Below are 15,476 nucleotides of genomic sequence, written 5' to 3' on the forward strand. Positions count from 1 at the left end.
CTGGGCTGAAAGTATATCCCGGTACACTTCAGAATTCATCCGGCTACTCTTGTCTGCTGTTATGTCATCAATAAACACAAGTGACCCAGTGCCATTGAAAGCCATGCATGCCCATGCCATCACGTTGCCTCCACCATGTTTTACAGAGGATGTGGTGTGCATTGGATCATGTGCCGTTCCCTTTCTTCTCCAAACTTTTTTCTTCCCATCATTCTGGTACAGGTTGATCTTTGTCTCATCTGTCCATAGAATACTTTTCCAGAACGGAGCTGGCTTCATGAGGTGTTTTTCAGCAAATTTAACTCTGGCCTGTCTATTTTTGGAATTGATGAATGGTTTGCATCTAGATGTGAACCCTTTGTATTTACTTTCATGGAGTCTTCTCTTTACTGTTGACTTAGAGACAGATACACCTACTTCACTGAGAGTGTTCTGGACTTCAGTTGATGTTGTGAACGGGTTCTTCTTCACCAAAGAAAGTATGCGGCGATCATCCACCACTGTTGTCATCCGTGGACGCCCAGGCCTTTTTGAGTTCCCAAGCTCACCAGTCAATTCCTTTTTTCTCAGAATGTACCCGACTGTTGATTTTGCTACTCCAAGCATGTCTGCTATCTCTCTGATGGATTTTTTCTTTTTTTTCAGCCTCCGGATGTTCTGCTTCACCTCAATTGAGAGTTCCTTAGACCGCATGTTGTCTGGTCACAGCTTCCAAATGCAAAACCACACACCTGTAATCAACCCCAGACCTTTTAACTACTTCATTGATTACAGGTTAACGAAGGAGCTAGAGATAAGGAAACAAAAGGCGCAAATAGGGTCTTACCCGGCAATAACCGTTTAGAAAGTAAAGATAAAACACTCACCTGATGAGGTTGTGCCAGTCACAACCCCTTGTAAAGCATGTGAGTGTCAGCGTGGTTCCAAGCAGCGGCCCCGTGATGAACGTGGTAAAAAGATTTTTTATATATGTATATACATATATGAGAAACGGGTTTGTGCCGCGCTAAAGAAACACTGTTTCCAGGGCATTTACTTTAGATCTCTTTTTTATTACAATAATAAACAGTAATAAAAAAAGAGATAATAAAAAAGAGATCTAAAGTAAATGCCCTGGAAACAGTGTTTCTTTAGTGCGGCACAAACCCGTTTCTCATATATGTATATACATATATAAAAAATCTTTTTACCAGGTTAACGAGGGAGACGCCTTCAGAGTTAATTGCAGCCCTTAGAGTCCCTTGTCCAATTACTTTTGGTCCCTTTAAAAAGAGGAGGCTATGCATTACAGAGCTATGATTCCTAAACCCTTTCTCCGATTTGGATGTGAAAACTCTCATATTGCAGCTGGGAGTGTGCACTTTCAGCCCATATTATATATATAATTGTATTTCTGAACATGTTTTTGTAAACAGCTAAAATAACAAAACTTGTGTCACTGTCCAAATATTTCTGGACCTAACTGTACATCTCTACAGCCCATAGTACTAATATGAAGACATCAGCTGCATTCACGGTAAAATTATATTACAGTCAAAATAATCTGTACAAGTTTCTTCAACAGTAAAAAAAAAAAAAATCATTGACACCTCATTTTTTTTGTTATAGACAGGGCAAAAAGTGCCCTATTTTTATGGACTGTACTGGAATAGCTAAAAAGGTTGGAAAACTAAATGGAAAGGAAACTGCTTTTTATTCACATTTTTTCTTGGTGTACACGGTGAAATAGAATCTTCTCTGATACACACATTTTTTGTTGCACTTTTCCCTTTTCTTTAATGGGCTTTTGGCGCACATTTTACGCAGTTTTTTGTTTGTTTTTTTTAGCACAAAAAGACTATACGCGCACATTGAGTATTTTGCAGCAGATTATTCTACAGCAAAAACCACACTGTCGGCATGAAATATGCTTAGTAAAATATGCACGTTTTTTTTCCCATGCATTTGAATGGATGAAAAATGCTTAAAAAACGCAGAAAGACTTGAAATGCAACAGATTTTTAAAATTGCCAGCCATGATGATTAGAGATGAGCGGACCCCGTGGATGTTCGGGTTTGGCCAGACTTTAGTTTAAAGTTTGTTTCAGGACTAGTGTTGAGCGGACCCGGATCTGAAAAATCCGGATCCGCACGGTTCGGGGTTCCGATCTGAGTCCGACCACTACCCGGGATTCGGGGTGCACAATCCGGATTATTATTTTTTTTTTTATTTTCTCTCCCTCTCCCCGGATCCGACTCCCCATTCATTTACATAGCCTCGGATCTGGACTTCGCAGGCAACCCGATCCGCTCAACTCTATTCAGGACCCAGGACAAGTCAACGTGGACACGAACTTACCGTAAGGGCTCGACTCAAGTAAGTTTTTTTTTTGTTTTTGTTACATACAAACATCTGACAAACGTTTTTTTATCTCCAGTGAGAGCCGTTCGGAGACTGCAAGTGGCTCTCAGTTGGCTGAGCACTGAGCATATTCAAGCACCCCCATGCTCGATCGAGTGGTTAGCATACAAGAATCACTGGAAGTCAGGCATTTGAGCCCCGGATACCCAGTGTTTGGTACGAATCCCAAACTTTAAAGGTCGGGTTCGCTCATCTCTAAATGTGATGTATCTATCAAAATATTGCTTGATTGTTAAAAATGTCAAATTGACCCCACTAAAACTCTTTTGCACATCCTTGCCCTACTGTTTACTACAGGTTTGCATATTTGCAATACAGTTCTATTCTATAGTCAAGACTTAACACTTGTGTCTCCCACCCCACCCAAAAAAAAAAAATGTTGACCAGGATCAAATTATCGGCGCTTAGACCATAATCTGTAGACACAGGTCTTCTAGAATAGGTTCCGTTTTAAGATAAGTGAAGAAGAAAACACAATTCACAACCATTTCCTGTTCTGTGTGGGGTGACTGTGGTTGACAGTTTATCTGCACCTCACATCCGACCTAGTAACGATAATTCTGCTTCACTTAATGTCAGGCCCCAAGGTACCCAAAACGTGATGCGTTGGCAGAGCCCATCTTGTAGAAGAGTACTTGAGGAATCTTAGCCCATTTCTCAAGGCAATGACCCACAGTTCACCACTAATAGTCTTAGATTTGTGAACTGCAACTGGCTTCTAATCTCAAACATTTTCTATGGGGTTCTGTCATGCAACTGCGATAGCAACTTCTTCTGAAACCAAGCCTTGGTGGACGTTGAGGAATGCTTCCTGATGGAAGGTCCAATGATGCCAAAGCTTCAGCTTCCTCCTAGGATTTCATTTTTATAATTAACCTTTCATACATTTCCTACAGCGCTTTACAGATATCATCATCTTTGGCCCTATTGGGGCTCAAAGTCTTTGTGAGAGTGGTCACACAAGATTTGTGGTGAGGAACACAGAGGCAAATGCCACTTTTTAGATGCTCCTGCTTCATTAAAGACAACCTGTCACCAGATTTGTACTTTATAAGCTGCAGCCACCACCAGTGAGCCCTTATATGCAGCATTGTAGAATGCAGCATTGTAGAATACTGTATATACAGTAAGTGCCCAGGTCACTATGACATAAAAAACAGCTTTTATTATATTCACCGGTGGGGCGGTCGAGTCCAATGGGCATCGCTGATCTATGTTCCGCACCTCCTATCTTCTTGCTATTGTTGTCCTTCTTGCTTCGTGTGGATGACGCATCCTACGTCAGCCACACAGTGTCCTTTATTGTGCTCCTGCGCATGTGCACTTCTCTCTCCCCTGCAGTTGTGCGTATGCGTTTTTTGACCTTTCCCTGCACATTACAATACTTTGCTCGCAACAGTGTAGAGAGAAGTGCGCATGCGCAGGAGAGCAGTGGCAGGACTCTGTGTGGATGATTTAGGATGCGTATATTATATATTATATATATATACACACACACACACACACACAAAAACACACACACACACACCGCAGCTTTTGGGGGACCAATCTGGTGACAGGTTACCTTTAAGAGGTGTGTATCTTAATTAAATCAGGCACCTCTGGATTCAATTTCACCATGCTCCTTGTGTCAAGAATGATGACAATGTTGGTCTTGATGACTCAAGGCCACAGGCCAGAGTCAGACGATCGTATAACACCGGATATGAGAGCACCGGATGCGATATTTGAATGATACTCAGCTCAAACTCTGCTGCGAGCGTGATCCGAGTGTCATTCACTGTGATCGGATTTTCTCACATGTGAGAATCGCGGTACAGATGTGGAGAAGATGGAGAGATTAATGTCTCCATTTTCTCCACTGTCTCTATGTTTATCTAACGGTACAAATGTCACCCAAGTGCAGTCCATGTTTCACACGCACCCATAGACTTGTATGTGTGCGAGTGATACAAGACACGCTGAAAATTGCATCATGTTGCAACATTTTTATCATCCCGAATCTCTGATCTGCTCTGCCTCACTGACTAACACTGGTTGGAGTGCAGTGCTCATGTGAGTAAGGCCTTAATGTTATAATCACCTCTTCTGTAGAAACTGCAATTTAAGCAATATGGCCAAGAGGCTTGGTGCACCATCACACCCACTGGTTTTGCAGACTCCTGCCTCTCTGTTCCTGGTGTTTGACAAGACAGAACTGTCAATCACCATGAGGGGGGCAGGGCATTCAAAATCAGTTTGTCCAAGGAACTGCTTGGTCATATCCAGAGTGCACCAAGCACCCCAATATCCTAATGCTTACAATTTAGTTTCTGCAGAATGGGTACAAAAATTGGAACACCAAGGGTAGTGTCACATCACCGTTTTCTCTCCATATGACAAAGTGGCCCAAATATACTAATCACAATCTGATAAGAGTTTGATACAAGTCTAATCCGAGCGCGATTTGTTTTTCTTGGAGGTGGACAGAGGGAAAAAAAAAAACAAAACAAAACAAAAACACTTGGATCAAAATCGGATATGTCACAGACTTTCCTCGGACCTGTAGATCGAAGGAAAAAAGAATTGGACATGTGCACAGCCCTATAGAATAAGATTGGAACAAGTGCTATCTGTCAATCAAAACCACGGACAGCACTTGGCAGATTTAAACGGTTGTGTGCACAAGCCCGAAAGGTGGGATTTTTTAGGGGCTATATATCTTATAAGACTATGTGCTTAGTTTACACTTTCTAATTTAGATTGACAGACTCCCTTTAAGGGTAAGGACACACAGGGAGTAAGTCAGTGCGAGTTGGATGTGATACAAAAAAAAAAAAACAAACGCATTCCACTTGAACCCATGTTACTCAATGGACCCGCTCCCAAGTGTGGTTTTTTTTTCTCAGCTTTAATAGGACTGAGAAAACAAGCGCAGCATGCTGCGGGTGGAATCCGATTAGCTTTCACTCGCACCCATACAAGTCTATGGGTGCGAGAGAAACATCGCTCTGCACTCACATTACAGAAAAGTGCAGTGTAATATACGCATCAGCTGATAATGAAGGAGATGGGGAGATTAGTCCCTCCCTCTCCTCCACAGCTGTGCTCCGATCGCAGGATTGCATGCAGTATGACACTCTGCTTACACTCGCATCAGAGCAGGAGTCAGGGGTAATTAGTAAAAAACATCCGATGTACTCGCATCAGATGCTAAATGCCCGTGTGTCCTTAGCATAAAGTGATCTGTCCCTACTCCCTACACAATCCTGCATCAGTTGCATTGATTGTCCAATATCAGACTATGTAGTTAGGCTATGTGCCCATGGGACCTTGTTTCTGCGGATTTTGCCACGGAAAACCTGCAGATTTTTCTGGATTTTCCAGATAAATCCGCAGGTTTTGGCATGTAAAATGGTATGGCATGCGGAAAGTGCGGCTGACGACCATGCTGCGGATGTAGGCATCCGCATGTATAATTGCATGTCAATTATTCTTGCGGAATTACCTGCGGATGTCCCGGCCCTCCGCTATGGAGATAGAGGCCGGGACGTCTGCAGGTAAGCCGCATGAATCTCCGCATGTTTCCCGCAGCTATTCCGCTGTAATCTAGCAGCTAAAAATAGCTGCGGACGCCGGCGGGCAGCTGCGGGAAACATGCACTCGTACCAGCGGATACATCCGCAGGTACGAGCGCCCGTGGGCACATAGCCTTACACATCTCCAACCGGTAACATCCAGTTGTCAATTTATTCATACATTTCTAGGAAGAATTACAGAGGAACTGCATAATGCAATGTTTTAAGAGAATATGCTTAAAAGTGGTTGTCGATTAGTCTGACTACCTCTTCTCAATCCCTGTTTCCTCTTCTGGTGCTGATGCTGTTCCAGCAATGTTGGCACTGGCTCTCCTGGGCATTGTGTGACATTGCTATATAAGGCAATCCCTGTAGCAAATGTCACACGATCCTCGGGAGAGCCAGTGCCGACACGGCTGCAATGGCACTAGCAACGGACGGCAGTATGTGTTATTACTTTACAGGGAGGAAACATTGGAATTGAGAAAGAGTTGTCCTAGTAGTGGACAACTTCTTTAAGAGGTGAAATTTCATGACAAATGTTTAATAGAAAATACATGTCAAAATCTGATGTCTGTCAGTGGAGAGGGACACTGATTTGGAGAACAAGGTTTCTGCAGGAGAAGTGGTCACTCTCCATTATAGTATTTGTGACATCTGGAGAGTGACATCTACACTGAGGATGGAGAACTGAACACAACAATTCATTGTACTGGCAGGTGCAAAACCCCCTTTAAAATAGTAGTAATGGAGCCAAAGCGAGTAAACCTATTAAAAACACAAAAAAAAACCCACAAAAAACACAAAACACACATTTCATTGCTATGGAAATCGATAGCTGCCGGCTGCACTTACATGTCGTCATCTGGTGAACATCTAACCAAATCCAATTAGAATGCAGTTATTTTAGTCATGGTTAAGGCCAGAACACGGAGCACTGCTGGGAAGAAGCGTAAACCGCAGCAAGAAACCCAGATTTACATTTATTAGCTTTGTATATTTTGTAAAAATCCTGGACAGAATTCTAGTTCACAACATCTCTAATTAATTTACTTGCAGTGATCACTCGAGTAGTAACAGAACGCGCTCTGCAGTGTATATGTAACATGCAATGTATGACAATAAACTGTACCAGCCATTCCCAAACGTCACATCTAATACTTCGCAAAATCCATATTCTACCCAAAGGCAATACAACTATTTACTGCAAAGTCCTCCTCCGTGAACTAATTGGAAAGGACAGCAAGGTCGCTGCTGCATACAACAGCCAATAACAGGATATTCCCCACTCCGGTATATCCCCAGAATACAAAGTACACCGCACACTGCTCACCAGGGCTGGGACAGCTGCAGATCACACTATTGCATTTTTCCAAAATGTGCAACTTCCTTATATGATTGGTTAATTAAAAACTTGAGAACCTATAGCATGTGTCCACCAGTTCTTTACATATTTAGCATAGGAATTTAAGTACTTCGTAAAGGACAGAAAATTAGATTTCCGTAACACAAGACAAGAAGCACAGGGCATGGCTGTTAGCGGCGTTCATCATGGCTATTTTCCATTACACAGTTCCTTTGCTCCAAACACTGCCAGTTTTCTTAAGACACAATACTGCTAGAGGATAAAGTACCAAACCACTCAGCAGAGTAGCACCGTCTCATATGGAGAATAAACAATGGGGATAGTGCCAACCATCGGGTCAGACCCAGGGAAGGCTGCCCCCATATCAGAGGGGCAACTCCAACCCCTGACTGCATAGTGAGTCACATGCTCCAATGAAATAAAAAAATAAATAAAATTATTATATATACAATATATTACATATATAAAGATAAACACATAAAGAGACAGCCCAGGCAAAGAGACAGCCCAGGCAAAGAGACAGCCCAGGCAAAGAGACAGCCCAGGCAAAGAGACAGCCCAGGCAAAGAGACAGCCCAGGCAAAGAGACAGCGAGAGAGAGACAGACAGATACAGATAGACTGATGCAAATACAGACAGGAAGATAGAAACAGACAGACAAGGAAAGAGACAGACAGCAAGACAGACAGACAGAGATACAGTTACTATCCTGGGCAACGCCGGGTACTACAGCTAGTATATATTATATATACACACACACACACACACACACACACACACACACACACACAGTGAGAGTGATATGGTATATAATTATATTTTTGTAATAATAAATGATAACACTCAACACCGGAAATTATAGTGCTGATGTACAAAGCAAAGAAATTTAGAAGATGCACACGATTCCACAGATTGGCTCATGTTGGCCGATACAGTTAGTGACCTCTATAGACTTTTATCCAACTTTACAACTCTTGGTTGGGTTAGTTTAGAACATTCTTCACGAGTCTCCACCATACACGAGAGTCCTGCACATTGCTCCTCAACCAGTCCAATCAATATCATGATATGGTATTTAGGTTTTATGAAACTGGCAATTAGTCTGATTTCTACGTTTCGCAATCAGTGTTTTCCATTGGTATTATTTCCAAAGCAACTAGTCCGCGTCAGATCACCAAGTGTCCGCTCAAGGTAGAATTACCACTCCACTTAGGGCAGAGAAGAGAGATGTGATCCTCTGACCTCTGTCTACATATTAGATGTCCGTCAGCCCCAACGATGGTTCAGATGATAGTATGGCCGGCTTTCCAATCCAACAGAGCTTTCCTGTGGTCACTATGAAAGCGCTGTCACCAGGCCTGCCTGGAAATGGTTAATCTTCAAAAGACACTACCATAGGTAATCCAAAATTGGCTATGTCAGATTAGTTTTTCCCACAGCAATCTATTTTGCTCGGCTCCCACACATTTCGGGGGCTCTGACTGACATTTGTCTAATGTGTGGGAGGCTGAAAGGAGCATTTACACTGAGATTTATGAAGGAGCATTCCTAAAAAGCTCATTTCACAATATTCTAGCAACGTAAACAGGTTGCAACCACCCAATACACGAGTCAAACACCCACTCATCGGGCGTGAAATCTTTTTTTTGTTTGTTTTAAGCTTGCGTAAAAATCATTGTTCTCGGCAGCATTGTCCTGTGTGAACAGGATTCGTCCTGCCAAGTACAATGGTGAACGATCTATTACAACTGTTCTGTGGGCATCATCTGCTTTTGCAAACCGGCTCTGACACCACTGACAGATGGTAAACATTTACCGATCCGCCGTCCTTTAGTGTGAATGGAGGTTAAAAGGGGTATTCCCATCTCCAAGATCCTATCCCATTATGTAGTAGATGTATTAATAAATAATAATGATAATAATATTAGCAAATACTTCCACTTAGAAATGTAGTATAGTTTTTCCGATTAGCCATGTCTCTTACCTCATGTGCAGGGCATTGCAGGATCTTAGGTATCCATGGTTACGACCACTAGCAACTAACTTAACTGTCACTATATGCATGGTCAGAACCACGGATACCTAAAAGGTCCTGCAATGCCCTGAACATAAGGTAAGCGACATAGCTAATCAGGAGAAGTATACTACATTTCTAATTGGAGGTATTGGCTAATATTACTACACTTACTACATATTGGGATAGGATCTTTGAGATGGGAATACCCCTTGAAAGGGAATCTGGCACCAGGTTTTTGCTTCCCCCATCTGAGAGCAGCATAATGTAGGGGCAGAGACACTGATTCCAGTGATGTGTCACTTAGACTGTGTGCCCACGTTCAGTGTTTTGGATATAGCATACTTCAGCTGCGTTGTACAGTACAAGCATAGTCGATGGGATTTCTAGAAATCTCCTTCCCACTGTGCTGTTTTTTTTCCGCAGAAAACACTGACCTGCAGAGCGTCTTTCCAGATGACAGCATGTCAATTGTTTCCTGCGGAATCACATGCGTCCTCCGTAGGGAGAACACAAGCAAGAGACCGCAGCGCACTGAATCCTGATCGTGGGTACAAGCAGCTGCAGACTCCTGCGGAGGAGACTCGGGCCCCGCAGGTCAGAACCCGCTGCATCCAGGACGCAATGAGTCCTGATAGTGGGCACATATTCTTACTAAGCAGTTTGCTATCATTTTGATAAAATCAATGTTTTCTCTGCTGCAGATCTAGCAGTTATACAGAGCTCATGAATATGCTGGACTACCTGGCAGCACACCAAGTAGTCCTCTAATGATAAAATCACTGTTTAACCAGCAGGAGATTATCAAATCTACACTAAGCAGCCCAGTAAGTGAAATATCACTGGAATCAGGATCTCTGCCCCTACAGTATGCTGCTCTCAGCTTAGGTGGCAAAAACCTGGTGACAGATTCCCTTTAACTATAAAGGGAAATTTAAGACCTGATTGAATCTGAGAAACTGTTGGGCTAACACATTTTTGCATTGGGCAAGTCTACAGCTTATCCAGTTACCAAATAATAATGATGATGATGATGATCTTCACAGGTCATTAAGACATGATAACGTGCTAACGTTCCAACGATATTTGTTATACTACTCACTGGCGCCATCATATTCCGCAGCGCTGTACAGACATCACTGTCCCCATTGGGGGTCACAATCTACATTCATAATCGGTATGTGTTAAACCCAGACAAACATGGGAAGAACATAAAAACTGTTTATTGATGTTCTCCTCATTGGGTTTTTCACAGCTATATGCGCTGCGGTCTCTCTCGTGTTCTCCCTAAAGAGGACGCATGCGAATCCGCAGCAAACAATTGACATGCCGTGGTCTAGAAAGCTGCACCGCAGGTCAGTGTTTGCTGCAGAAAAAAAAACAGCACAGTGGGCAGGAGATTTGTAAAAATCCCATCCACTGTGCTTGTACTGTACAACGCAGCTGAAGCATGCTATATCCAAAACACTGAACACTGATCGTGGGCACACAGTCTAAGTGACATCACTGGAATCAGGGTCTCTGCCCCTACATTATGCTGCTCTCAGATGGGGGAAGCAAAAACCTGGTGACAGATTCCCTTTAAAGGGATGTTCCCATCTACAAGATCCTATCCCAATATGTAGTAATAATATTAGCAAATACCTCCAATTAGAAATGTAGTATACTTCTCCTGATTAGCCATGTCGCTTACCTTACGTTCAGGGCATTGCAGGACCTTAGGTATCCATGGTTCTGACCATGAATATAGTCACAGTTAAGTTAGTTGCTAGTGGTCATAACTATGGATACCCAAGGTCCTGCAATGCCCTGCACATGAGGTAAGAGACATGGCTAATCAGAAAAACTATACTACATTTCTAAGTGGAAGTATTTGCTAATAATAATAAATAATAATAATAATAATAATAATAATAATATCTATATCTATATCTATATCTATATATATAATTGCCTTATTCTGTCTGTCTGTCTGTCTGTCATGCTCCAAAATTGTGTCCTTACGGTGACACAAAGCTGATTGGCCGCTGGGCTCGCCATGGCCCCGCCCCCCCCACACCGATTGGCCGCTCGCCCAGGCTGCGCCCCCACACGGATTGGCCAACCGCTCGCCCAGGCTCCGCCCCCCCCCACAGATTGGCCTCTCGCCCCGGCACCCTGCAGGCATTGGCAATTCGGCCACGCCACGCCCCGCCCCCCTCACGCAATGCACGCTAGCTCTGGCCCGCCCCCTCCCTCCCCCCGCGCATTCCCCGAACTGACACGGCTGTCACCGAGGTGAGTACTGTACTTCCCCCCCCCCCCACCCTCCGCGCATTCCCCGAACTGACACGGCTGTCACGGAGGTGAGTACTGTACTCCCCCCCACCAAACTGGGAGGGGGAGGCTGGGAGGAAGGAGGCTGGGAGGAGAGAGGCTGATCCTGGGGAAGGCTGGGAAGGGGAGGCTGATGCTGAGGGAGGCTGGAAGGAGAGAGGCTGATGCTGGGGGAGGCTGGAAGGAGAGAGGCTGAGGCTGGGAGGAGAGAGGCTGATGCTGAGGAAGGCTGATGCTGAGGGAGGCTGGGAGGGGAAAGCTGATGCTGGGGAAGGCTGGGAGAGGGAGGCTGATGCTGGGGGAGGCTGGAAGGAGAGAGGCTGATGCTGGGGGAGGCTGGAAGAAGAGAGGCTGATGCTGGGGGAGGCTGGGAGGAGAGAGGCTGATGCTGGGGAAGGCTGGGAGGAGAGAGGCTGATGCTGGGGACAGAGAGGAGAGGCTGATGCTGGGATGAGAGAGGCTGATGCTGGGATGAGAGAGGCTGATGCTGGGATGAGAGAGGCTGATGCTGGGATGAGAGAGGCTGATGCTGGGATGAGAGAGGCTGATGCTGGGATGAGAGAGGCTGATGCTGGGATGAGAGAGGCTGATGCTGGGATGAGAGAGGCTGATGCTGGGATGAGAGAGGCTGATGCTGGGATGAGAGAGGCTGATGCTGGGGGAGGCTGGGAGGGGGAGGCTGATGCTGGGGGAGGCTGGGACGAGGGAGGCTGATGCTGGTGGAGGCTGATGCTTGGGGAGGCTGATGCTGGGGGAGGCTGGGAACGGGAGGCTGATGCTGAGGGAGGCTGGAAGGAGAGAGGCTGATGCTGGGGGAGGCTGGAAGGAGAGAGGCTGATGCTGGTGGAGGCTGATGCTGGGGGAGGCTGGGAGCGGAAGGCTGATGCTGGAGGAGGCTGGAAGGAGAGAGGCTGATGCTGGCGGAGGCTGATGCTGGGGGAGGCTGGAAGGAGAAAGGCTGATGCTGGTGGAGGCTGATGCTTAAAAAAGCTGGGAGAGGGAGGCTGATGCTGAGGGAGGCTGGGAGGAGGGAGGCTGGGAGAGGTAGGCTGAGAGAAGAGAGGCTGATGCGCACACACGCACACACACACACACACACACACTGGGAACCACAAACAACTGCCCTACACAGACACCCACAAACACACAGACAACGCTGCACACACACAACACCCAACACACAAACACCGCGGCACACACAAATATACGCACATACCGCACAACACACACATTGCACAAAACATACCTCCCCCCAAAACACACCACACACACAAACCGCGCAACACACACACACAACGCTACAGACACACAGCGCTCCACAAACAACGCAACACACATACAACACCGCTCTCACCCCCCGTCACACCCAGAACATGTACAGCGCCTACACAAATACTTGGTAACTACACACAACATATATATACATTATATATATATATACATATACACACACACACACACATCTATATCTATATATATATCTATATATATATATATATATATATATATATATATATATATATATATATATATATATATATATATATATATATCTATACACACATATATATTATATAACAAAAATCATACATGAACTACACAATACGTAAATTCTAGAATACCCGATGCGTAGAATCGGGCCACCTTCTAGTTATTAATAATAGATTTGAAATGGATTTTCCCCCCAAAAATTAACAGAAGGATATAGAATAGGTGATCCAGTGATCGGAGGGGTCCGTATACCATATTTACAGGGAAGCAGAGGCCACATATACATCCATATACAACTGACGGATACATAAAAGGTCCAGTAATCGGTGGGACCCCCATCATCAGGTCTTAAAGGAGCAGTGTCAGGGATTTCATGGGATGACTCCTTTAAGACAGGAAGCAGGTGGAGATACATGCTACATATGTGCAGCAGTAATCAGCACAGCTGGAACATTAATGATGGATCAAAGGAAACATCCCTCAGGAAGGGCAATGAGAGCGATGAGCAGGTGAGGGGATGGTGCCATGTATGCTCGGTGCTGCCTGCGGGGCACGATGGAGGCTGGCACCACAGCACCACACAGGAGGGGCCGGGCACCTGCCACCCTATGCCATGCAACCTGCACATTGCCAACGCCCTGCCTGGCACACCCGGCTGGTGCAGCGGAGCCGCTATACCGGGGTTGTACCCGGGGGGCTGCGCCCCGCTGTGTCCGCAGCGCTGAGGAGGCCGCCTCCCCGCACACTGCATGCGCCCCTCTGTATGTGCGACCACCGCCCGGAGCCCCCCGCAGCCGGCGCCACTCACCATCTGCCGCGCTATCTCCGTAGCCGCCATGGTCAATCCTCAAAGAAACTGCACAGGAAACCTACAAAGAGAAACTGTTACAATCTGGGCGCTACCAATCGCTCACGGAGGGGGGTGTCACCCTACACACATCATTGTATTTCTTTTAATAAAAGCAGGTGTAACACGAGACATAGCAATGGGAAGATAACATATTTACTTAGAAGGGACACACTCCTCACTGTTGTGCTAGCGTTTACTTTACAGGGCTGGGAAATAACATTAGGAAAAATGCACCCCTATCTGCAGCCAGTGGACTCGTCCTCTTTTCATTGAAATGTCATTAAGATTTGACTAGTGCGAATGTGAAGCAGTGTAAGGTGCAGGAAGGATGGAAAGATGGAAGGGGTGGGCTGCAGCCTGTACTGGGGTATGTGAGGCGCAGGGGAGGATGGAAGGGTGGGCTGCAGCCTGTACTGGGGTATGTGAGGCGCAGGGGAGGATGGAAGGGTGGGCTGCAGCCTGTACTGGGGTATGTGAGGCACAGGGGAGGATGGAAGGGTGGGCTGCAGCCTGTACTGGGGTATGTGAGGCGCAGGGGAAGATGGAAGGGTGGGCTGCAGCCTGTACTGGGGTATGTGAGGCACAGGGGAGGATGGAAGGGTGGGCTGCAGCCTGTACTGGGGTATGTGAGGCGCAGGGGAAGATGGAAGGGTGGGCTGCAGCCTGTACTGGGGTATGTGAGGCACAGGGGAGGATGGAAGGGTGGGCTGCAGCCTGTACTGGGGTATGTGAGGCGCAGGGGAAGATGGAAGGGTGGGCTGCAGCCTGTACTGGGGTATGTGAGGCACAGGGGAGGATGGAAGGGTGGGCTGCAGCCTGTACTGGGGTATGTGAGGCGCAGGGGAGGATGGAAGGGTGGGCTGCAGCCTGTACTGGGGTATGTGAGGCGCAGGGGAAGATGGAAGGGTGGGCTGCAGCCTGTACTGGGGTATGTGAGGCACAGGGGAGGATGGAAGGGTGGGCTGCAGCCTGTACTGGGGTATGTGAGGCGCAGGGGAAGATGGAAGGGTGGGCTGCAGCCTGTACTGGGGTATGTGAGGCACAGGGGAGGATGGAAGGGTGGGCTGCAGCCTGTACTGGGGTATGTGAGGCGCAGGGGAAGATGGAAGGGTGGGCTGCAGCCTGTACTGGGGTATGTGAGGCACAGGGGAGGATGGAAGGGTGGGCTGCAGCCTGTACTGGGGTATGTGAGGCGCAGGGGAAGATGGAAGGGTGGGCTGCAGCCTGTACTGGGGTATGTGAGGCACAGGGGAGGATGGAAGGGTGGGCTGCAGCCTGTACTGGGGTATGTGAGGCGCAGGGGAAGATGGAAGGATGGGCTGCAGCCTTTACTGGGGTATGTGAGGTGCAGGGGAGGATGGAAGGGGTGGGCTGCAGCCTGTACTGGGGTATGTGAGGCACAGGGGAGGATGGAAGGGTGGGCTGCAGCCTGTACTGGGGTATGTGAGGCGCAGGGGAAGATGGAAGGATGGGCTGCAGCC

The 15,476-nt window shown here is 46.4% G+C and overlaps 1 protein-coding gene across 4 annotated transcripts in view; it reads right to left on the minus strand.

Annotated features, from left to right (window-relative positions):
* SEPTIN6 (septin 6) overlaps positions 1–14,035 on the minus strand; it is a 139,818-nt gene extending 125,783 nt beyond the window's left edge. For all 4 annotated transcript variants that reach the window (XM_075323840.1, XM_075323838.1, XM_075323841.1 and 1 more), the window contains exon 1: positions 13,954–14,035. In XM_075323840.1, coding sequence (XP_075179955.1) covers positions 13,954–13,983 — 30 coding nt within the window. In that variant the 5' untranslated portion in view covers positions 13,984–14,035. The remainder of the gene's footprint in view (positions 1–13,953) is intronic.
* Between the last annotated feature and the right edge of the window lie 1,441 nt (positions 14,036–15,476).

This window comes from Anomaloglossus baeobatrachus, chromosome 9 (genome assembly GCF_048569485.1).
Source record: "Anomaloglossus baeobatrachus isolate aAnoBae1 chromosome 9, aAnoBae1.hap1, whole genome shotgun sequence".
Classification (NCBI taxonomy): Eukaryota; Metazoa; Chordata; class Amphibia; order Anura; family Aromobatidae; genus Anomaloglossus; species Anomaloglossus baeobatrachus.